Source organism: Erpetoichthys calabaricus, chromosome 11 (assembly GCF_900747795.2).
Source record: "Erpetoichthys calabaricus chromosome 11, fErpCal1.3, whole genome shotgun sequence".
Classification (NCBI taxonomy): Eukaryota; Metazoa; Chordata; class Cladistia; order Polypteriformes; family Polypteridae; genus Erpetoichthys; species Erpetoichthys calabaricus.
In genome coordinates this window covers 70,412,962-70,436,312 of record NC_041404.2, presented here as the reverse complement: position 1 = coordinate 70,436,312, position 23,351 = coordinate 70,412,962, and the positions used below count along the sequence as shown (strand labels likewise).

The 23,351-nt window shown below is 36.2% G+C and overlaps 1 protein-coding gene across 3 annotated transcripts in view; it reads right to left on the bottom strand.

Moving 5' to 3' along the window:
* Window positions 1-23,351, bottom strand: part of hdac6 (histone deacetylase 6) — a 101,800-nt gene that overhangs the window by 67,157 nt on the left and 11,292 nt on the right. Inside the window, exons 1-10 of one of the 3 annotated variants that reach the window (XM_028813314.2) lie at window positions 22,564-22,587; window positions 22,322-22,447; window positions 16,450-16,535; window positions 10,811-10,895; window positions 10,688-10,728; window positions 6,625-6,721; window positions 6,238-6,335; window positions 5,278-5,382; window positions 5,044-5,112; window positions 3,123-3,249 (exon numbers count right to left, since the gene is read on the bottom strand). In XM_028813314.2, coding sequence (XP_028669147.2) covers window positions 3,123-3,249; window positions 5,044-5,112; window positions 5,278-5,382; window positions 6,238-6,335; window positions 6,625-6,721; window positions 10,688-10,728; window positions 10,811-10,895; window positions 16,450-16,535; window positions 22,322-22,372 — 759 coding nt within the window. In that variant the 5' untranslated portion in view covers window positions 22,373-22,447; window positions 22,564-22,587. Of the gene's footprint in view, window positions 1-3,122; window positions 3,250-5,043; window positions 5,113-5,277; window positions 5,383-6,237; window positions 6,336-6,624; window positions 6,722-10,687; window positions 10,729-10,810; window positions 10,896-16,449; window positions 16,536-22,321; window positions 22,448-22,563; window positions 22,588-23,351 lie in introns of those variants that run through there. The other 2 variants (XM_028813311.2, XM_028813312.2) reach the window with 2 other exon arrangements.

The window sequence follows — 23,351 nt, the reverse complement described above, 5'->3', positions numbered from 1 at the left end:
TGTGTATATGTATATATAATATATCTGTATATGTGTGTATATGTGTGTGTATATGTGTATATGTATATATATATGACAGCAACACTCATAACAATGACAACACAATTACATTCACAATCATGTTACGTTATTTTTAAAATGTTTCCTTTACTTTTTCATAACCTCTTTAACACACTACTTCTCCGCTGCGAAGCGCGGGTATTTTGCTAGTATTACATATTTGTGAGTAGCAAAATTATGTGAACCTCTAGGATTAGCAGTTAGTTTAAAGGTGAAATTAGAGTCAGGTGTTTTCAATCAATGGGATGACAATCAGGTGTGAGTGGGCACCCTGTGTTATTTAAAGAACAGGGATCTATCAAAGTCTGCTCTTCCCAACACATGTTTGTGGAAGTGTATCATGGCACGAACAAAGGAGATTTCTGAGGACCTCAGAAAAAGAGTTGTTGATGCTCATCAGGCTGGAAAAGGTTACAAAACCATCTCTAAAGAGTTTGGACTCCAACAATCCACAGTCAGACAGTTTGTGTACAAATGGAGGAAATTCAAGACCATTGTTACGCTCCTCAGGAGTGGTTGACCAACAAAGATCACTCCAAGAGCATCCATCCATCCTTCCATCCATATTCTAACCCGCTGAATCCGAACACAGGGTCACGGGGGTCTGCTGGAGCCAATCCCAGCCAACACAGGGCACAAGGCAAGAAACAATCCTGGGCAGGGTGCCAACCCACCACAGCACTCCAAGAGCAAAGCGTGTAATAGTCAGCGAGGTCACAAAGGACCCCAGGGTAACTTCTAAGCAACTGAAAGCCTCTCTCACATTGGCTAATGTTCATGTTCATGAGTCCACCATCAGGAGAACACTGAACAACAATGGTGCGCATGGCAAGGGTTGCAAGGAGAAAGCCACCGCGCTCCAAAAAAAACATTGCTGCTCGTCTGCAGTTTACTAAAGATCACGTGGACAAACCAGAAGGCTATTGGAAGAATGTTTTGTGGACGGACGAGCCCAAAATAGAACTTTTTGGTTTAAATGAAAAGCGTTATGTTTGGAGAAAGGAAAACACTGCATTCCAGCATAAGAACCTTAACCCTTCTGTGAAACATGGTTGTGGTAGTATCATGGTTTGGGCCTGTTTTGCTGCATCTGTGCCAGGACAGCTTGCCTTCATTGATGGAACAATGAATTCTGAATTATATCAGAGAATTCTAAAGGAAAATGTCAGGATATCTGTCCATGAACTTAATCTCAAGAGAAAGTGGGTCATGCAGCAAGACAACGACCCTAAGCACACAAGTCGTTCTACCAAAAGAATGGTTAAAGAAGAATAAAGTTAATGTTTTGGAATGGCCAAGTCAAAGTCCTGACCTTAATCCAATTGAAATGTTGTGGAAGGACCTGAAGCGAGCAGTTAATGTGAGGAAACCCACCAACCTCCCAGAGTTGAAGCTGTTCTGTATGGAGGAATGGGCTAAAATTCCTCCAAGCCGGTGTGCAGGACTATCAACCGGAAACGTTTAGTTGCAGTTATTGCTGCAAAGGGGGGTCACACCAGATACTGAAAGCAAAGGTTCACATACTTTTGCCACTCACAAATATGTAATATTTGATCATTTTCCTTAATAAATAAATGACCAAGTATAATATTTTTGTCTCATTTGTTTAACTGGTTTCTCTTTATCTACTTTTAGGACTTGAGTCAAAAATCTGATGATGTTTTAGGTCATATTTATGCAGAAATATAGAAAATTGTAAAGGGTTCACAAACTTTCAAGCACAACTGTAATCACTTTTCAGGGGACATACATTACGTTTTCAATGAGCTGTATAGGTACCAACAAATTTGTCCACATCTGTATGTTAAAGTTAAAAAACTACTGAGAAATGTTGACGTTTCTCAACCGCTGGGTTACGGGTCACCATTGTCACCTGCTCCTCCCCTATGCCCCTGAGCACTTACGAGATTGTGCCTAAGTGCAATGTGTTACTGTGACATTCTTTTGAGTTAATAAAGTTAATGAAGGTATTGAGTTAATAAAGTACTGTAATAATCATAACCTGCAAGTCTTATTCCATATAAACAACTGCAAACCTACATTTGCCCACCCATCTGTGTGTGTGTGCGTGCGTGTGTGTGTGTACACACGTGTTTTTAATACTTAAGTCTACAAATACATACATCACAACTTCTGATTATTTAAAAAAGAATGTACTTAATTATTCAAATTACGGCCAGTTGTACATTAATGTCTGATTTTTTCAAAAAGAATACTCTTTTGAAAATTAAGAATGTACTGAAATCTCCCTTTTTTGTAAGTGAACCAAACCACAAGTGTCCAGGTGTTACAGATGTTGTTTTCATATGCTAACATATTTCAAAGTTAATCATGATAGCTGGTTCTGTGTTGACAACTACTATGGCCTCTGGGAAGGCACTATCGATAAGAAAGAGGTTAGCTAAGATGATGGACATCATGAACAATGTCACATGCTCTCTAAAGTCCAGTTCAGAGATATTGAGGAAGTGCTTTTTCCTTTTTTTTGTATGTGTAATTCGCAAGTCGCAAATAAAATTTGTATGGAATGACAATTTCATAAGCCTGAGGAGCACCTTTAGCACAAGGCTAATTTGGTTATGATGCTTCTGGGATTACTATCAGAGACTTTGTACTAGCTACCATCAGACTATACAACATAATCTCAGGCTAGAATACTTTTTTTCCTATAATTTTAATATATTAATCTAAATAAAAAAGGTCTAGGATATACTTATTTATTTTACTATCTAGACCCGAGTGCATTCTATGTAGCATGTGTGTATATGCCTGGATTATCTATGTGGAGGTGGATGTTATAGCATTGCAGTGTTACATTAGGAACAATAGTGTATATATATATATATATATATATATATATATATATATATATATATATATATATATATATATATATATATATATATATATATATATATCCTATCAAAATGTCTAATGCTTTTACAATGACCACAGGATCAACTTCATTCATTCTATTGCATTGATAAAACAGTGATGATGGCAAAAGCAATTCTCATTTTTTAGGCTTTACCACTACCAATAAATGTTAATATATAACATACCTGATTCCATGGAACATTTATATTATAGCCCTCTCCAATTCCTTGACCAACAGCAGTTTCACTTGATTCTGTAAGGTGAGGCCAAATACGTCCATATTCATAGCGGTGTATTGAGAAATAAAGAACACTATGGAAGAATGAAAATAATGAGGATTAGAAGGAAAACAATATAATTTACACTGCCAGCCATTTCAGTGGCTTAAACTTATAATGCTCTCAATTCATATTTCTCTGAAGTGTTTACATGTGAAGAAACTGATAGTCTAACACTAAGCTACAAGGGCAAGTAAGGAGTTCCCCTGTGATTGGGAGATAGGAGAGAGAGAAATGCTACTAAGATATAAAAGGCTACTAAGAATGGATAACATATTGTAGAGTTTAAGGAAGTCAGTTATACATATATAAATCAGATTAACACATATTTGTCAGTGATCACTTAAGACTGGAAAAATTCCAAAAAACTGGAAGATGAGCAAATGTTGTCACATTATATAAATAAGATAACCCTAATCCTAGTAACTTTAGGCCAGTGGGCTAAATGTGTATCTCATGCCAAGTAAATGCATGTTAGTAAATAGCTAACATGGGTTTAAACAGGGGAGACTGTGTGTCGCTAATATGTTGCAATTTAATGATCAAGCATCAAATCATTTGACCAGAGAGGAATGATATTATTTATGTTGTTTTTCAACAAATGTACAAGGTACCACATGACAGGCTAGAAAACTACCTAAAACAAGTGGGATTTTAAGGTACACTGTGTGGATGGGTGGAAAGTAATTTAAAAGTAAAGGGTTATGGTGAGTTTTCAGTTTAGGTAGGCATAGGTTAAGAGGAAGTTTAGAAAATAACAAAAGAAATTACTGTATTGAATTCTAGCTGTTATTTTAAAATTAGTCCTTAAATAAGAAAATTGAAACATGGAGGGAAGCAGGTTAAGGGTACATGTTGCATACATTTGAGAATGGTTTTCTTCACTCAAAGAACTATAGAATAAATTTCCAGACTGACTGGTAGATAATAGTTTCAAAACTCAACTTGATGACATTTTTCCAAATTTGTTTGACTAGGGATTGATGAATTATGTTAGGCTGAATGGTCTGTTCTTGTCAAAATTGTTCTTATATTCTCACAATATACTGTAAAAAAAGCCTTAATTCCTGACAAAGTGAGAAACACTTTCTAGTAACTACTAGAACGGAGTAAAAATGGAATATACATAAGGAGAATATTTTGGACAAAATTAAATAAATAAACAAATGCACAAATAAAAGTACTGTGAAATGTGATCATAAATAAATGTGTCATGAAATGTAAGCATAAATATATAAATGTGTCAAAGAAATGTGAGAATAAATGTGTCATGAAATGTTTTTTATATTTAATTCTGTCTGTAATATTACTCTAAACGCATGAAATAAGACTTGAAATGAAACTGTCACTTTCACTCGTCTAAGTTGAGAGGGTGGGCTCTACCATATACTGTGTTTTGATTGGCGAGTCATCTTCTGTAGTTGACTCATGTCTAATTCAGTATGTCAGTGCGGGAGATAGAGGTTCATGAAATAGCACAAGAATTAATTAGAAAAATGCTTACTACTGCTGATGAAATATATTGTGATGAAGAGAGAAAATTTAACATTCATCAGAAGAAATTACAATGTTGGCAATGAAACTATTTTTGAAAACATCGAAGAACTGATGCAATGGACAAGGCTACACACTACTTCAGGTGGCAAAGTTACCTGCCCTATATGCCCATCCTGTGACATTCATGCTGAGTTAATAGAACACTTTTTTTTTACGTGGTTTAAAACTATGACGGACTGCAGATCTATGTGGTATATCAGAGATGACGATCAAAAGGCAAACAAGCTTTTCTATAAAAATAGTATACTTAAATAGCATCCAAGACACAAACCTGGGATCCTCTTCAAATATATGCTGTATTCCCTGTCCATGATGCACGTCCCAGTCCACAATTAATATGCTGGAACCAAACAACAGACTTATCAGTATATTGTATTACAGTAACATATATTATTATGCATTTGCAGTTTTGGGCAACTCAAAAATATCATTGTAATAGCATTGTGAAAACAGTTCACCATAAATACAGCAAGTTATTGTACCTATGATTGTATATTCAACTTACCGCTTTAGATTGTATTTTTCTTTAGCATAACTTGCAGCAATGGCCACATTGTTAAACATACAGTAGCCACTCATCTGGTCTCTTTCTGCATGGTGACCTGGAGGTCTTGAACAAAGTAATTGCTTAGAATATGGACCAAAAAATAAAATATAAAAATACAAATATCTTGGAAGTGTGGAAAGAACTACGGCAATTCCATGAATATATAAAAATACACTGAATTGAACTGTACATTGAATTGGAAGAGGTACATTGAATTAGTAAGGAATTTCACTGGTAAAAGGCTTTATTGGTTTACCTCTAGGGTGCTTTATTCCTAGAATCTTAATTTTTTTAACCCACAGCTACTGAAAACTAAAAATTGGGGGACAAATGGAAGGCCACTAGAAGCCCAATTATAACTCTGAAACTGACAGAGGGGAACAGAAATGTACTAGAACTCTGCTTTATTTATAAATGCTAGGGACCCTCTTTTATAACAGAACCTGTAAGAGATTATGAAAGATTATAAATTAGCTGGAACATGAGTGAGAAGGGCATGGTTTAATGAACAAAGACTTAAAGACAGAGGTAAAACTTACGCTGGGAAAAAAAGGTGGTCAAAAAAGTGGGAGTTAAAGTGTGAAAGATAAACAGTAATTGAGTAATTGCTTAATTGTATCTAGCATCTGTCTTGGTAAGGCCTGGATGGGCTACAATATATTATAACTGTGTGTTTGCCCTTCTTCAATCCATCCTTACAATTTATGTTAATAAAAACACAGCAATTTGCATATGTTCTGAAGATTGATATCCAACCATGCTTTGCAAAGTGCCATTTTGAGGGATATGTTATTATATAGGTAACATATGTGCAAGTGTGTATATATTGTAAAAATACATGCATACAATATATACAAAAACACACAAATGCAAAAGGTTTTACTCCCCACGATTCACACTTCAAAGTTTTTTTCCTACCTGCAAACCGAGAAACCATTTCTTAGTTTTCCTGTCATCACTTGATCAACCAATTCTAGAACTGATCCCACAGCCAACCTAGCACATTGGAATGATTTCTGAGAATAGAAAAAGTTTGGATCAACTTAAAAATCAATTTGGCTAAGCAAGATTGCCAATCCATCTTAACAAAATAATTAATGTAAAAATGATCCAGTCTGAGACTTTTTTTTTAATCACATATCAGAGAAACAACATTGATACTTAAGTTTAAGGAGTTATAAGGAGACACATATTGTACTACTTTAAAAGGATTTTCTAAAATCTTATTTACTATTCACAATCAAAAGAGAATCTTGATGTTCCTTATATAATTTTCGAAAGTAAACTATTACACTATGTACTTACTGGATGGATGTATATATGCTCATAGTTTCCTGATAATGAATGAAGCTCATTCTGTGACATTTTCTGAGTGGATTTCATCAATTCCACATATTCCACACTGAAACAAATGATACATAAATAAACTCACACAACATAACTGCACTTTTAATTGTCACAGTTTTTAATTTGACTATATATAGCTCTGGTTGACATGGGAAAACAAATTAAAAATGGACTGAAATGATTTACAAAATGTACCATTTTTTCTTTTGTGGTCTTGCCTTTTTCTGTCACAAGATTTACTGGACAATAATATAAAAACAGTATGACAAATAAATCATCCTGATCATTACTATCCAATCACTGATAATGTGATTGCCCTCCTTTAATTTTAATGAAAACACCCACTATCATACTCTACTAATGGATGCAACTTTTTCAACATGTTACATAAAATAGGGTGATTTATATACATATCTATGGTGGTATAGTTCACATATGGCTCTAGAGGGGATAGGCCAGACAAAGTACAAAGTGCAAAAAAAAAAACTTACATGATTTTTTTTCTACAATACCTAAGGAACCCCATCTTAAAACATTGATCCACTTCTGGTTCTAAGACTTAGAAGAGAGACAAGGAGACCTACAAAGCCTAGTCAGGCTCAGTCTGAAAAAGTGTGGTGAATTCACCCTGTAGGCCCATAATCCACAAGTCTAATGGTAGGGGTTGGGTGTGATATTAAGTATAAGACAGGTAAGAATGGGACAGATCCAGACTTACAAGGCCATGGCAAAGGAAACAGGATCCGAGCATGTGGAACATAGCTGTAAGCAACAAAAACAGGTTCTTTCATAGGGCTGGGCTATGGCCCAGTCCACACTAATGCATTTTCATTGAAAAATGCATAGATTTGTCTGCGTTTTTGACTTCCGTCCATACAACCCCGTCATTTTCGAACCCTGAAAATGAAGACATTTAAAAATGCTCTCTAGAGCCATATACTTCTGAAAACATTGGGTCAGTGTTGTGATGGATGGCTGCGGCCCTTTCCCGGCACAGTGTCAAATATATTGAAAGAACCGGGGAGCAGACGTGCACAGGACACTGCCTCCCTTGGAGCGCTAGATTCCCACAGGGCTTCATGAGAGCTTGTTGCAGCCCTGCTGGGATCCATGGATGTCACCAGGGGGAGCTGTGAGATGGCAGAGCCCTGTTACATTGGACTTTCACCACACCTGGGAGTCATTCCAGATCCGGCTAACGAGCCAACTGAACCACTCCCAGGATCAGCAAAAAAGGCGCCACCTCATATCACTCGGTGAGCCAGAGATTTGAGGAAGAGGACAAAGCTTGCCAGAGAAGGAGCGGAGGCTGAACTAGAAAGCAAAAAGGAAGAAAACAAAGGACTGCCTTGCATTGTGCTGTGGTGCTTCAGATCTGTGCTGCTGTGGGGAGCGAAAGAAATGCACTTCCCCACTATAATAAAGGTGTGCTGTGTGGCTACACTTGTGTCTGCGTCTGTCTGTGTCTGAGTTGGGTGGCTGGAGAGCCCTCTGGTGGCCACCGTGTTTAGTTGTGGATGGACGTAAACACAGTTTTCCAAAAATGATAATCTAATCACCCTCCAAGTTGCTTTCATGGTGCTTGTTATACTGCTTACTTGTATGCATCTAAATTGTGTTTTATAAAGTTTGAATGCTGCATACATGCATAAAAAGTAAAGTACTTACAGGTTGCTACAGTACTGCGATAAATCGGAGATGTTACCATTGTATTGAAAAATTCTAAGCCCTAACAAAAGTGTATTACTTAAACCTAATTTGTTTTCTAAGGATGTGGAGTGCATTCAGCAGATAAATTAATAACAAGGTGCTTAACAAAGTGGATGGGTGCAGAATGCAGACAAGCTCACATTATTACAGGAGATAGGGACTCACGAAAGTATAATGCAGTAGAGCGAAGATATAGACTCATGCACACATGTATTTATTTATTTGTGTAATTATTTATTTCCTCTATTGAGTTAGCTTTACAAATGTTTTTTGATACAACATGTGCTCCAATTACTGTAGCCTGCATATAGTTACTCATCCTGTGAATGAACACAGAGCTAAACACTTGTCTTTTGAGCATTTGCTGTATTTTTATATAATGACAAGACAACCATCACCATTTCTGAAGACAGTTACTTTCAACTATAATCGGTACATTAATGTGACACAGGGCAAGTTACTTCAGTGTCTTAAATATTTTTTTTTCTTCTTCTATACTGTGAGCACACTATCAGAGTCTTGATCATGCTGTTAGTTTTAAAAGCACATAAGGCACAAGGGAATCCGATTTTCATAGGGCTCTGAATTTTTCAATACATAGTCCCTTAAATGAGTTTGCTACCAATGCGCGTATGCCCTATATTGACAAAGGTCTCTGTTATACAGTAAATCCCTCTTAACCAGCCACCTCGGGACTGGATCCATAGCTGGTTGCCGTTTTGGCCGGTTAATCCGACGCATACCTATTTTGATGTAGAAAAATATTTCTAAGGTATGTACTGTACCTCTTCGACGTTCCTGAAGAAACCATATCCACAAGGCTTCATCCACAATTTCGCACACAGGTTTTTTTCTCCTACGACGACTGGACAGTGTGGTGTAGTGGGTCCACGGCTCAAGTCAAAAAGGCCACTTTTTAAATAAATAATCACCAAGCTCGCGTCCCCGTGATAAACAGAAACGCAAGGCGGCTAGGGGGAGAACAGGAAAGAACGGGAGGTTAATGGAGAAGGAAGCAGGTAGAGGAAAGCTGGTGCAAGAGAGTGAGCAAGAGAGAGAGCAGATTTGATGGAGCAAAGGCAGGCAGCTGGGAGGTGAACCCCTGCAGAGGAGTGTTTGGCCGTAAGTCGGTGGGGCTGAAGAAAGCGGTTGCTCCAGATGAGCGTTCACGACGCTGGAGTGACCGGTATTAAAGACGACTGGCTGTCGAAAGGCAGCGGCAGTCGTAGAGGCTTTGGGCTGGTTAAGCCCCAGCATGAGCGCCCTGGCCACTGGGGAAAGAACCCAAGTCTCGGTCCGGATGGAGCCCGACGTAGCCAGGGATTGGAGGGCTATCAGACCAGTGTGGAAGGCAGCTGCACGTGCAGGTACGGCAACTCCCCTGTTGTGAAGCCCGGTGGGAGAAGAAGGGGAGCCGCCAGGTAGAAAGAAGAAGGCACCGTGGAAAATTCATAAAGGAATATTTAAATGGAAATCACTCTGAGCGTAGGAGCCCTCTCACCTTCCAGGAAAGAAGAAAGTGCACACATATAATATAAATAAGAACTCAGGATAAAAAAAAAAAATTATTTTATTTTATTTTAACAGGCTGATTAATCTGTCGGCCGGTTAATGTGAGGCCAGTTAAGAGGGATTGTACTGTATATGTTTTTGAGTGCTTCAGTATGGACAAGGATCATTTCATAAGTGATGCGAAAACTCCAGTGTGGTCAGAGATCCTTTTAGTTTAAAAACTCTGTTTTTAATTTAAATATATTAGTGTGGACATAGCCTAAGTCTTCTGATACAATAAAGCATTCAGCAATATGGAAGAGTCACTGTCCCTTCGTATCACGAAAAGCCTGCCGAGAGGTGTTTTGGGCATGTACTCTAGTTAGGACCTCCATGAAATGAGAGATACAAATTGCTCATTCAATTTTTAAACTACCTCTGTTAATTACTTAAAGAGCAGTAGTATTCACTCAATTAGGTGGAAGAGGACCCTGAGAGCAGTGTGGCAATAAAGAAAATGTCTACTAAAAGCAACAAGTAATTATTTTTTAATGGTATACATATGTGTTGTGTAGTTTTCAATGATTGCATGTCCTCTTTTTTATTTTCCTTCCTTAGACAATGGGTATATAATGCACATATCTAATACAAACTGAGTGGCCTCAGGAATGTTATTTGCCATTTACATTAGTTTCCCAGGGATATATTATGTGTTCCTTGTGCAATGCCGTCTGTTTAGCATGTAACAGAATAATAAAAAACATGGGTGCGTCAAATTAGCATCGGTGAACATAGTATGAATTAATATAAATGCTCCTACGTGTGTACAAGTGAAATTTCCTCCTCTGTTGCAGCTCTTTCCTAAAAAATAAATATAAAAAATGATTAAACCGCAACAATAAAACTTTAAAAAAAAAATCAAAACATGAACATGATGTCTTACCGTTACTAAGTGACAGCGCTGTAAAAGTTCATATTGTTTCATTTTGTCTATCACAGTGCTAACTCTTTCTGGACATTCAGAATGTCTGAGAAGAGAAAAAAAAAAAGAAAGAAAAAAGAAATCAGCATCAGCAAATAGTTGGTGATACATGTCTTTTTCAAAAGAATAACGCATTTTTTCAATCATTTAAGCACAAGGACACATTCAGATTATTATACAGGGCATGCACATACACACATTCAAGCAGTGCTTATGCTCTTCATCAAAAGGCCAGTCATCAAGGTGAAAGTCAGCGAATGAGCTGAAACTCTAGCTTAGGCAACAGACTTTTTAGTTTATTTGTTTCATAAGCTCTTTACAAAAACAACAAAGGGAAACAATGCTTTTCACTCTTTAATATGTAGTGTTAAGTGGCGCTGCAGCATTGAAATATTTTCATATTTAAGAATTCTGTCAAAGAATATTCAAACATATTTTAAATGAAAAGAACTTCAGTTATATAGTATATACTTCATAACAAAAATTTTAAAATGTGTTAAAATGTGTGTAAAAACATACTAAATCCTTGGAACAGGCAGTGTATAACTGCCAACAAGTTGAACAATTTTTCAATTTATGACAACTAATCACAAAAATAAATAAATAATTGAACTAAACTTTTAAATAAATATTCTCTAAATGTAAATTATGTGCAATGTGGTGAAGAAATATGAGCATATGGAAAAATCTTACCTCAGACTGGGTATATAATCTGCAAATATAGTGCTGTGATGGAGCTGATGTAATAAATATGCTTACATGTTAGCTTGGCCAGTGCAAGGCTGCATGTCTTGATTTGCCAATACAAATTAAAGTTAGTCTTCTTTGGTACTACCTAATTTTCAAAATACTGCTAACTCTCTGTTTTTACTGCACCCCATAAACTAAAAATTAATAATAAAGGTTACATTACATTAGCTGTGAAGTGAGATATTTTAATGGCATTGTACAATAAGTACAGAAACACTAAAGAGCAGGACAGTTCTGTTTTACCAGCAAATTCATTTAACATTCACCATCGGTATGTCTTCCAAAAGATAACAGCTTAAAATGAGAAATTTGATACAGACTGTTATGTAAAACCTGGACACTTCATATTCCTATCCTACTGAAGTGCCAATTTCATAAAATATTTTGCTGCAAATTATATTATGTCAACACATAAATTGAAGAGTTATCTATCCAATTTTGAGCTTAAACAATTTAGGTCTGAGTTGCAGAAGATGAAGCCATTCTTTGCAGCATCAAGTACAGGGCAGAAACTTATTCTGAATGGCGTGTTAATTACATAAATACACACAACAACTCATGCAAGGATAAATAATGAGTACAAAACTAATCTAAAAATGAGATCAAGTTTAGGTGTAATTCATTATAGTGTTGAAGATAAACTGGCAGCTACAGAAATACTTCAACAATGAGTAGCAAAGCAAAATTTTAAGAAACACAGGTTAAAAAATATAATCTACAACATTAGACAAATGAGAAAAATATGTATAGTGTTGTACACAATGTTCGGCTTAAGTGTAAATGCACATGGTAAAGGGGAGTTCCTGAAGCAGACACTATGAGCATGTTGTGTACCACCAAGATGCCTAATTTCACAACCTGAAGATGATAATTTTATGAGTTTAATGGCTGATGTTACATATAAATGCAGTAGAGGTTTAAAAATAGATAAAGTATATCTCAAACCAATAGCTTAGAAGACAGCCGATCCCTGGACAAATTCAATTGTATTTTAATTAATTTTCTGAATTTATGCACTGTTCATCCACTTTTCGATTTGCTATAATTATTTGTGACAACTTTAATTATGTTTCAATAATTTGATAAATTGTGAGTTCAGTTAAATAGTTTCTACAGTCTGAAATAAAATCATCTTAGATTAGGCTTCCTGTGCCTTAGCAAGTCAGAACAAATACTTTATAGCATGTCTCTTTTAACATATGTTTCTAATGGAATGCATAAACGGTAGCTTGTTCCCACTTTGATTTAGCTTTGGGTCACAGCTGCATTGCACAATGATGAAACCTTTGCTATTATTTCTGCGCAGTAACAGGCTTGTAAGTTTAATGTTGTTACATTATACAGTGTATTCCTGTCTTTTTTAATTTAACAAAGAATTGTCAAAAAACTTTATATATGGTTATACACATATTATGTCAGACATGTAAGCATGGTGAGTCTTAAGGGGACCATTTTAAGGATATAAGTAATGGACTGAAGAGAGCTATTTACACAGTTTCAGTTTCCCTCTGTAGGACAGAACACCAGACGTCTGGCATCATTCATGCTCTGCCCCTTCTAACCAGAAAGAATAAAATAGTCTGCATCATCTTAGGATGTCAACATTTGACAAGCAGACTTGACAGGGAGAGGATGATGCTCCTGCAGCTCTATTTTCACCTAATTACAACACAGTAGTGACAAGGGCACTGCAGATAATATTTTTTATTCATTTTCAATGCACTTTTTGGCTCAAAGTCTGGCAATTAAATGGGGTCTCCCAGCTGTAGTCCAAGCTCTTTTTCGTGCACTTTGTTCTTCCTCAACACTGTATATTTTATAATGTACTGTCTACTTTTAGGTAGCCTAGTGTTTCTTTAATGTAAATTAGTTGTTTATGTCTTTAGTGTGACAGTGGAATACAGAAATTTTCAGATTTTCAAACAACTATCCTGCAAAGAATTAAATGTTAAGAAACTTAAATACTTCATTTGTATTTTGTTAAAGAAAGTAGCATATTAACATATTAAAAACAATTGCTTGGTACGTACAGTACATAGTCTAGTGCAGTGCTCCGCAACCTTTTCTCACCTACAACACATCAAAGTTCTTCCTAGAATTCCGCGGCACATCAAAAGCAACAATATATAGCAATGGCATAGCTGGGGGGGGGGGGGGCCAGCTATTTAGGGGCGACAACATGAACTCCAATTTATTTTTCAGCTTTAGGGCGTCAAATTTTTCACCGCCCTGGGCAACATGATCTCCAGCTACGCCACTGATATATAGATATTAATTTAATACACAAATTTTACAATAAATTTTCATTTTTTATTATAAGTATACATTTATTATAAGTATACATACATAAAAACTATACTATATTTCCTTTTATGCAATCTTAATAATTATTATAACATAATGACTGATTAATGTGATACCTGCGCTTGTTTCAACGAACACAAAAGTTTTATATTCGGCTCAATATTTGACAGCGCAACCCGAAGTTCTTGGTCAAGATCTTTTAAGCATGACCACTTATCATTTTTAATTAACACAAGAGTTGAAAATCTTTGCTCACATGAATATGTCGTCGAAAATGGAAGTAGTGTTAGGATGGCCTTGTCGGAAATGCGAGGATATTCTTTCTTAACGGAAATCCAGAAAACATCTAATGGAACTTCGGTGAAATGAAGTTTTAACGTCCCGTCATTACTTAATTCTATAAATTCCTCTCGAATTTGCAGTGACAGTGCTTCAGTAGAATTTATTGCATTGGTTGCAAAAGGATTTCGAATCCAATCGTATTGTTCCGTATTAATAGAATAAAAATAGTGATCAAATTTCTGCTGAAGCATACTTAAATGTTGTTGGGCCAAATCCACAATTAATTGCTTGTTTTCAATCGTACTATGGTTGGTCCTTTGGTACATTTCTAAACATCCTTTTTGCAACTCTTCCTGCCAAAGTTCGAGTTTTTTTTTGAACCCCTGTAATTTATCGGAGCACGTCAATATATTCTCATTCTGTCCTTGCATTTTTTTATTAAGTTCATTCAGATGCTCGAATATATCAGCCATGTATGCAAGTTTGGCTATCCAGTAATCATCATCGAGGCGCTGGTATAGTTCGGGCATATTTTGATCTAAAATAAACTCCCGCACCTCGTAGCGAAGCTCAAACAATCTAACCAAAACTTTGCCTCGGGATAGCCAACGGACTTCAGTATAAAACAATAAGGATTCATATTCGGCTCCCATTTCTGCACAGAGTATTCCAAAGATTCGCGAATTTAGGGCTCTCGATTTAATTATGTTTATGATTTTAATGCATTCATTCATCGTGTTCAAAAGTTCCTCTGGCAAATTCTTGACCATCAATGCTTCTCGATGTATGCAGCAGTGTGTAATTTGTATTATCGGATTTTTTTGTTTTACACAAGAGACAAAACCTTTTTTACTACCCGTCATTGCCGCAGCGCCATCCGTGCAAATAGCAATGCAATTGCTCCATTGAATATTATATATTTTGAAGAAATCATTGGTTACTCGGAAAATTTCTTCACCGGTAGTTCGCTCTGGAACCTCCTTACAAAATAAATAATGTTCTTTAATAAAGTCCTCGTCAACAAAACGTACAATAGCTATCAGTTGTGCTTTATTTTTAATATTGGTTGATTCGTCGATTTGAAGCGCACATTTTTCAGCCAATATCAGTTTTCTAATCAGTGTTCCTAAAATATCGCTTGACATGTCGTGAATACGTCTTTTAACAGTATCGGCAGACAACGAAACTTTATTCACTTCCTTAACTTCATTGGGCCCAAGCATAAGTCGAACAATTTCCATGCATGCTGGTTTAATAAGTGTTTCGCCGATAGTATGTGGTCTTTTCTGACATGCAATTAATTTTGCAACATGGTAGCTAGCTTCTAAGGCCTTTTCAGAAACCGTAACGGCCGATTTCATAAATTGCTTCTGTTTTTGATTTTGTTCTAAGCGCCTCTGAAAATATTGTTTGTCTTTTTTGGCGTAACTGGGATGGTTTGAATTTAGATGGCGATTTAGTTTGCTGGGTGCCATTGCCTCGTTTGATAGCTGATCGCCGCAAATGATGCATTGTGGCTTTGGTGCCGTTTCGTCACCACACCACGAGAATCCATATCAAATGTAGTCTTTCGTTGTACTTCCTTTTCACAATCTTCTTTGTTTTTTTTGCAACACTTGTGCTGGGTTCTTCATCATCTGTACGTGAAGACGAATCTTTTCCACGTAAAAATGTATCCATATTTAAAGGGGTATAAAACTAAATATGAATCACACGAAGAACGTTAACCATACACAATTCAGCAACACAACTAATAGTCATGAATGATAACTACTGTCGCAAGACGAGTGAATGCGACGTAGCACAACTAATACGTCGGCTTGAATTGAATCTAGGTGAGGGCACGGAGCGCTCTGCCTATCAAAGCATACTACGCAGTTGTCTGGCGACTACGTTGGGCGTACGTCGTAGGCGCCAGGCGATGGGATTTATTATTTCAGAGAAATGACACATAAAATTATGAAACCTTTAAAAGGCTATTTACGCAAATATTTCATTGCACGTATTCTCATTATTGTGTTTCTAAGGAGGACCGTTGAAATATTATTTAGTTAGAAAATTGTCTTATTTGACCGCAGCACACCTGTATCGGCTCAAGGCACACCGGTTGCGGAGCACTGGTCTAGTGCATGATTAAACAAAGATAACAAATAGGTCATCCTGCATCACCAAGGTCTCACGCAAGTAGAAATTTTGCAGCAGGCAGGAGTTTCATATTTGCAGTTCAAACTCAAGGAAACATTTATAGTTAAGTACTATCTTACTTGTCATCCCATAGACAAAAGTACTCCTGGGACTTTTCCGTGAATGCCAATCCTGTTCCTGTCACTGGTTTTGAATTTCCAAGATCCTAGAGTCAGAGAATATAATTAAAAAAGTAATAATTAAGGTTTCAGGAGACTGGTGTTAATATAAAATATAAAAAGGACAACAAGAACTGCATCTCCCTTGTTGTCATCTATAACCCACATCTTAAAGTACTTTGAAATATTATAAAAGAACTTCAACCAATGCTAAATAATGATGACACGCTGAGAGATATATTCCTAGAACCTCCCCTCATGGCATCCAGACAATCACCAAACCTGCAGCAACTAATTATCTGAAGCTCCTTGAGTGAACCAACAGATAATGGTATATGTCCCTGCCTACAGAAAAGATGTAAAACATGTGCTCACATTTATAATTGAGATCATATAGTTATACCACATTGCCAACAAGACCACCACATAAAGAGATCATTTTCCTACAGTTCACCTAATGTGGTCTACCTAATTATTTGTATTAAATGTCCACAACACTGCACTCTATGCGGGAGAAACTGGACAAACACTCTACCAAAGAATGAATTTACACAGGTTCCACATTAAGCATGGCAATAGCGATGTTCCTATAGGAGCTCATTTCAGCAGCCATGGACACTTTGAGAAAGACTTAAAAGTTAAAGTCCTTATGGGCAACTTCAAAACACAGCAAAAGAGAAAGGATAGGAAGTTAAACTGATGCTAAAATTTAACACATAACAACATGGTTTAAATAGAGACAAGCGTTTTATGACCAGATGTGAGGATTGTTCACATCTCTGGACTGACCCAGACAACCTCACTTCAGATGTTCATTTTATGGAAAACTCATCAAAATCTTCAAAAGACTTTGTTGGACAGTTATCATATCAAAAGATCTTGACTATACATTATATACTTGCTAAATGAATCTTAGCCTGGAGAGGGCTATTCATTTTTTACACTTAAGTTGACCCACTTAAAGGTCTTCCAATGTTGTATCTGTCCTGGTGTCTAACTAAACACATAAAATTCCAGTTTCTGTATTACATCTTTCCTGAGAAAGGGCCTGAGCTGCCTTGAAAGCTTGCATATTGTAATCTTTTTAGTTAGCCAATAAAATATGTCATTTTACTTGCTTTCTCATTGCATCCATAATGGCTAACATGGTACAACACTGTGCTACCTATTTCATAGAAAATTGATCACAAAAAAAACTAAAAAAGCTACAGATATTAAAATGTTGTTGAGTAAATGTTGATTTGTATGCGTTAACAGGTATATTATATTATCTCAAATAATAGGCAGGCATTTTGCATACTTTACTGGTCAAAGTTATCTTTTGAATGTCATTTAACATTTTGCATTGTACTTTTATTTTTTCATATTACTCTCTAGGGCTGGGTATCAGTCCTGTATTCCCGATTCAATTCAATATCGATTTTATCTTGGCTGAATTAGCGTGCACTGATATATTTCAAGTGGTGGCTTTTTTTAGAGATTACTTAACCATGCATAGAGAACATTAATATAATGTGACAAATTTCAATAACTTTATTTGAAGGGTGCCTACATTGTGACTTCATAATATATGCATAAGCATGGTATGACATTTAAAAAGAAATACTTGAGTAGTAATGAACTGTTAACATCAGTATTTGGAAGATGTGGAACAAAATACTTTCTTTCAAAAAATAAAAACGAAAAAACTTTTTCATTGCACCGCTCTCATTCAAAGTTCACCATAATTCAACTAACATATGTACCTCCACATCAAAGTCCACACGTATTATGGGGACTTCTTGTTTTTAATATAATGCAGTGCTATCTACTTTATGAAACATTTATATCATCTTGCGAATAATATTATTATAAAATAATCAAATACTGCTTCTTAAACAATAAATGATTTTCAATAACCTGTTCATGTGTTATGAACCATGTAGACACCCTTCAACTAAACTGTTAGCCAAATTTATTCCCCTATTGGACATTTAAAATAATCTTGAATTAGTCCAAATTAAAGATACAATGGGAAGACTTGTCACGTTAATCAGCCTTGAAAAAGTGTCCTAACAGCTGCTCCTCAGACACAAAGGAAGCATTTTAAATGAGAATCTAGAGCGGAGTCTTGTTGACAGTGGTGTTGGATGACTGGAACATAAAGGAAAAAGAACTGGCCATCATGACTGACAACTCCACTAATATGATCTATGAGGTACAGCTTGTGGAGCTGCTTCATGCCAGCTGCTTCATGTACATGCTTACTTTGGTATTGTAGACTGCTCTGAAAATTCCAACAATTGCCTGCTTGCTTGGCCGGGTGAGGCGCATTGCAAAATTTTTCCACTGTAGCAGTACAGTTAACCACGTGCTTAAAGAGAAGCAACGTTTATTGGACTTGCTTACACACAAACTTGTGATTGATGCGGCCAAGTGATGGATCAGCAGATTGGAAATACTGGAAAGGTTTTTGGAACATAAACCAGCCTGCCATCTCCGTAGCTTTGCATACTGTACAGGCAGCAAGGATGCTCCTGGTGTGACTGGCATGCAGCACGCTTACCTGCAACACATCCTCCACAGTTGCCCCTTCGTTTCTAATGTAGTGACATGTGATTCGTCATGTAGAAATCTGCTGCCCTAGATGTTCAGCTGTCACAAGATAGTGCTACTCTCTCCACTGACCTGAGAGACACGGCAATGCTTTGCTTAAGATCTTCATAAAGTCTAGGTACAATGACTTCTGATTGGCATAGCAAACTGCAGTTCGAAAATTTGCATCATTTGTCGAAAGCCCTCATTTTCAAAAACAGTGTAGATTGTTATTTTTTGGGCAGAAGATGAATTAAATGGAAGGTTGGAGCTACGCGCCATCTCCAGTGTAGATTGTCTAGGCTCTACTTGTTTGGATGTTATCTGAGATTATGTTTATGGGTGATGTTACGATAAATTACTTCTCAAATTTGTTGTGTTACAACAATAATTAACTTCTAAGCTGCACAGTTTACATATGACTTTGCATTTATTCAGTTGTTCTTTACTGTCTGAATCCGTAGGAAGTGCACACATCTGCTTTAAGTGTCTAAGGTGCTGATTTCAGTTGAGGAGGACACACCATTTTATGCAGTCCCACTGGCAGCAGGACCCTTCCCATTCTTTGCAAGATAGTAAAGTGTTTTTTCTGTAGAAGGCCTTAACATTAGCGATATCTGCTGGATCGGACACCAAAAATGAAGATAAGTAAAAATCTACATATAGTAATTGAGCAGGACACATATTTACAAGATTGATCTTGAGACTTTAACAATTGATAGCGAATTGTTTAAATGAATAATAACTACTAATTGGAAAATCGATATTTTTACCCAGGCCTATTAATCCAGAGATGATAAACTGCTTCTTCTTTTCTGAAATTAGGTACATTCATATTAGCAGTGATGATTTAAATATTTAATTATTTTATCAGAAAGGACATTTTCCTATAAGCACTAGGCAGAGGATAGCTCAAGAAATATAATCAAGGAAAAAATAAGGCACACATACTTGGACAGGGGTAATTTAGATTTTTATTTGATTTGATTTTGATTTGGTGCTTTGATTTCAGAGACTGTGCCTGACAATTCAAAACCAAGTGTCATGAACAGGAGAGCTTCCCGTCAAAAGCAAGGACTATAAATGGATCTAAAACAGCACTTAGAGCAAAACGGACAGGTGCTCAGGCACCCTTAGTTCATCCGCAACCACAGCCCAAAACGGATGTGCCCACTGTTCCTCTCTCAGAACAGCCTATATTGTCAGTTGATTTATCAATGTCAAGGAATACATGAACAGTCTAATTGACACCATGTATCACCCAACCTTGGATATTCTATGAAAAGTCAAAAACACAACGAGAGGCAGATGCATCTGATATATTCATTAATATTAGCCATCAATGCATCATTAACAAGAACAGATAATATGCTTATAATGCATTCATTTAATACCCCTCCATCACTGAAGGCATTATTGTGTTTAACCAGTAACCTTTTAAATTGCACTTGTGTCAATAAACAGTTGAGTATTTTATTGCATTATTTGTATTTTGGACTCAAGAATAGTTATCTCAAAGGGTAAGCGAAGCTTGGGACATGACTGATGACATTTTGGAGGACATTTGTTGTAGGATTCTTGCATGGAGTGGTGGTGGCAGGGAGTGGCAGCCAAGTGATGATAAAGTTGCCTGACTGGCCTTCACAGTTTTTGCTAATGCTTCTGGTACCTTTAGGTGTCCCACTAACATCCATGTTGTTGAGATCACAATCTGTGTCCTTTTCTTCTGCACTCCTAGTTTTCACTAAAAAACCTTTCAAAAGACCCTTGTTTGAATCATCCTTCTTTTGTTTCCCCATTCTTCCCTTGTATCCACTGTAGTCATTTGTCCCAATTTCTGCTCATGCTGACCTTTCTCCACTGGCTAACTTTTTTTCCAGGCTAGTTTAGTTATTCTGCAATACCTCTTAGCTTACAACTGATGACGAAGTTATTACAGGACCGATATGTGTCTGGTTCTGAATAATGCATATACTTTCCCACTAATTTTAGATGTCACCATAAATTAAAACAGTTTTGAATGTTGGTTTCAAAAATATTTCAATGTGCATCTATTAATATTTTTATGTGCACGTGAAAAGGTATTGCAGATAGTTCTGCCCGTCCTGCCACCCCTTTTGAAACAGTTCTGCTTTTAAGGTCTTGATTTTCCTGCACTATACCTCAAACTATGGAGATTCATTAAAATGTGGTGCTTTTGAAGATAGTGGTGCCTTACTCTTTAATGATACTGACTGTTTAACTGCATACCAGATAGGTCCACTGGGCGTTGTGGAATGTTGGCATTATAAAGGCATACTGTTATATCCTTTCATCAATGAAATGGCGATTCTCAGTATCAAACTTCCTCTTAGAACATTTTGACAGAAACACTTTTACTGGCTAACTCGCAACATGCTACTTTCTGGCTAAACAGTAAATGTTAAGTACCTGTATATAACCAATGTGTAATTTAAAAAAAAATTTTTTTTCATTTTTAAAATATAATTTTATGTATTTTCAGAAATATGCACAAAGGTAGAATAGTTATAGCCATTAAACACACTGCCATAAGCAAAAGATAAAAAACAGTCCAATTAAAAGGACAATCAATCCAGTGAATCATTGAAAATATTAAGATTAATTTTAAATATCCCCAGAACTTCAACCCATTGTGGATTTTCATAAGATAAAAATATGAAATGATTAATCTGTTATTTGGAATGTTAACAGCAGAGTGAATTCAGTACAATGTATGCTTGATGATTCTTTATCTTGCATAGATATGAATTTGACATGTTTGAACTCATTTAACGTGTATGTGATGTGCATGATTAAGTGAGAGAAAGTGAGTGTTCAGGAGTGAATGAGGTAGCCTATCTGTTAAAGTGTGTGAGGTGTTTGTGGGTTGTGTGTGGGAGGTAGGTGGGTCAGGGTGCTTGTCTCTGTCCAAACAGTATTTGCATTGCAAAAATCTGGACCCAGGTCAAATCTATTTGATGACCCCTGCTATAGAATATGAAGGAATCTACATAATATATAAACATTTTGATGGCATAGACAAAAACAGATGTACTAAAGCTAGATGTTTACTATATATATCATTATATTATATATATACATCTATATCATAATATTTTTGACAGATTCAAAGATATCCTGTATCAAAGAAACTGAAAGAAATGTGTCATTAATTATTTGGACGAACTTAATGAGCAAACAAAGAGATAAAAAGCAACAGTCTATAAAGAAAGTAAAAGTAAGTGAAAAGAGAATGTACCAGCTGACCAAGATGCATGATGACGCTGTCCTCACCATGGCTTCGATCCATTTTCCCTTTCTTTTTTACTTCTTTCAGGCTTAATTTTCTGTCCTGTGGTGACTTCTTATTTTTTTTTCCACTCTTCTTTTTAGAAACACAAAATCAAAATAAAGAAACAATGTATTATTAACATATGCTACAGAAAAGAGCAAAGTTATAGTTAATTTAGCAGAGCTCTGAAAGGTTTCTCACAGACTTACCTCCCACTTGCTTTAACAATGAATATGCAAACTGAACAATAAATGCTGAATCCACCTTATGAAACACTAAAAGAAACCTTTAGACTTTACTACTCTAAGCCAAACTCGGTCATCTGGATCATTCTGATTAATCTTTAAACTGAAACAATTTATCTATCTAAAGTTTTGCTTTGTCTTTTTTAAATTTGTGCACATACAGTGTAGGGCTATTAAGCCGCGGTGATTGGGGTCCAAACTGCTTAACCGCGGCTTAGGTGGTTCGCGGCTTAAATATTTTTTGATAATGCATAAATTACAATAAATAATGAAAAAATAAATGTTTTTTGATCACAATCCTTTCTCACGTGTTGACCCGCGAGTCGCCATTTTGAAAGTAGTGCTGTAGTCTCACGATCGCGATATTGCGTGCTGCATATTAAATGCATATTTCGATGACATCCAGCTTTTGCTGAACATCATATGAAGCGTGTTTACGTTTATTACTCGTGGCGTAAAAATTTTTAAAGCAAATATGATGTGCTTGCTATAGATTCAGAAACTGAAGTGATTTTACGTTGGGTTTGTGACTCATATTTATACAATTTCAAGTTTTATCAGATTATCGAATTAAAAATACTGTAATACTTTAAATACAAGTCGATTTTTTGCGGATTTACCACGGATTAACTTTGTAGCATTGTAAGGTGTGAATCGGTTACAATGGCGGCCTCCATAACGCTGACACTCAGCGTGGATTAAATAGATTAATATTTGAATTTCATTGTAAATTATTTTATTGTTTATTGATA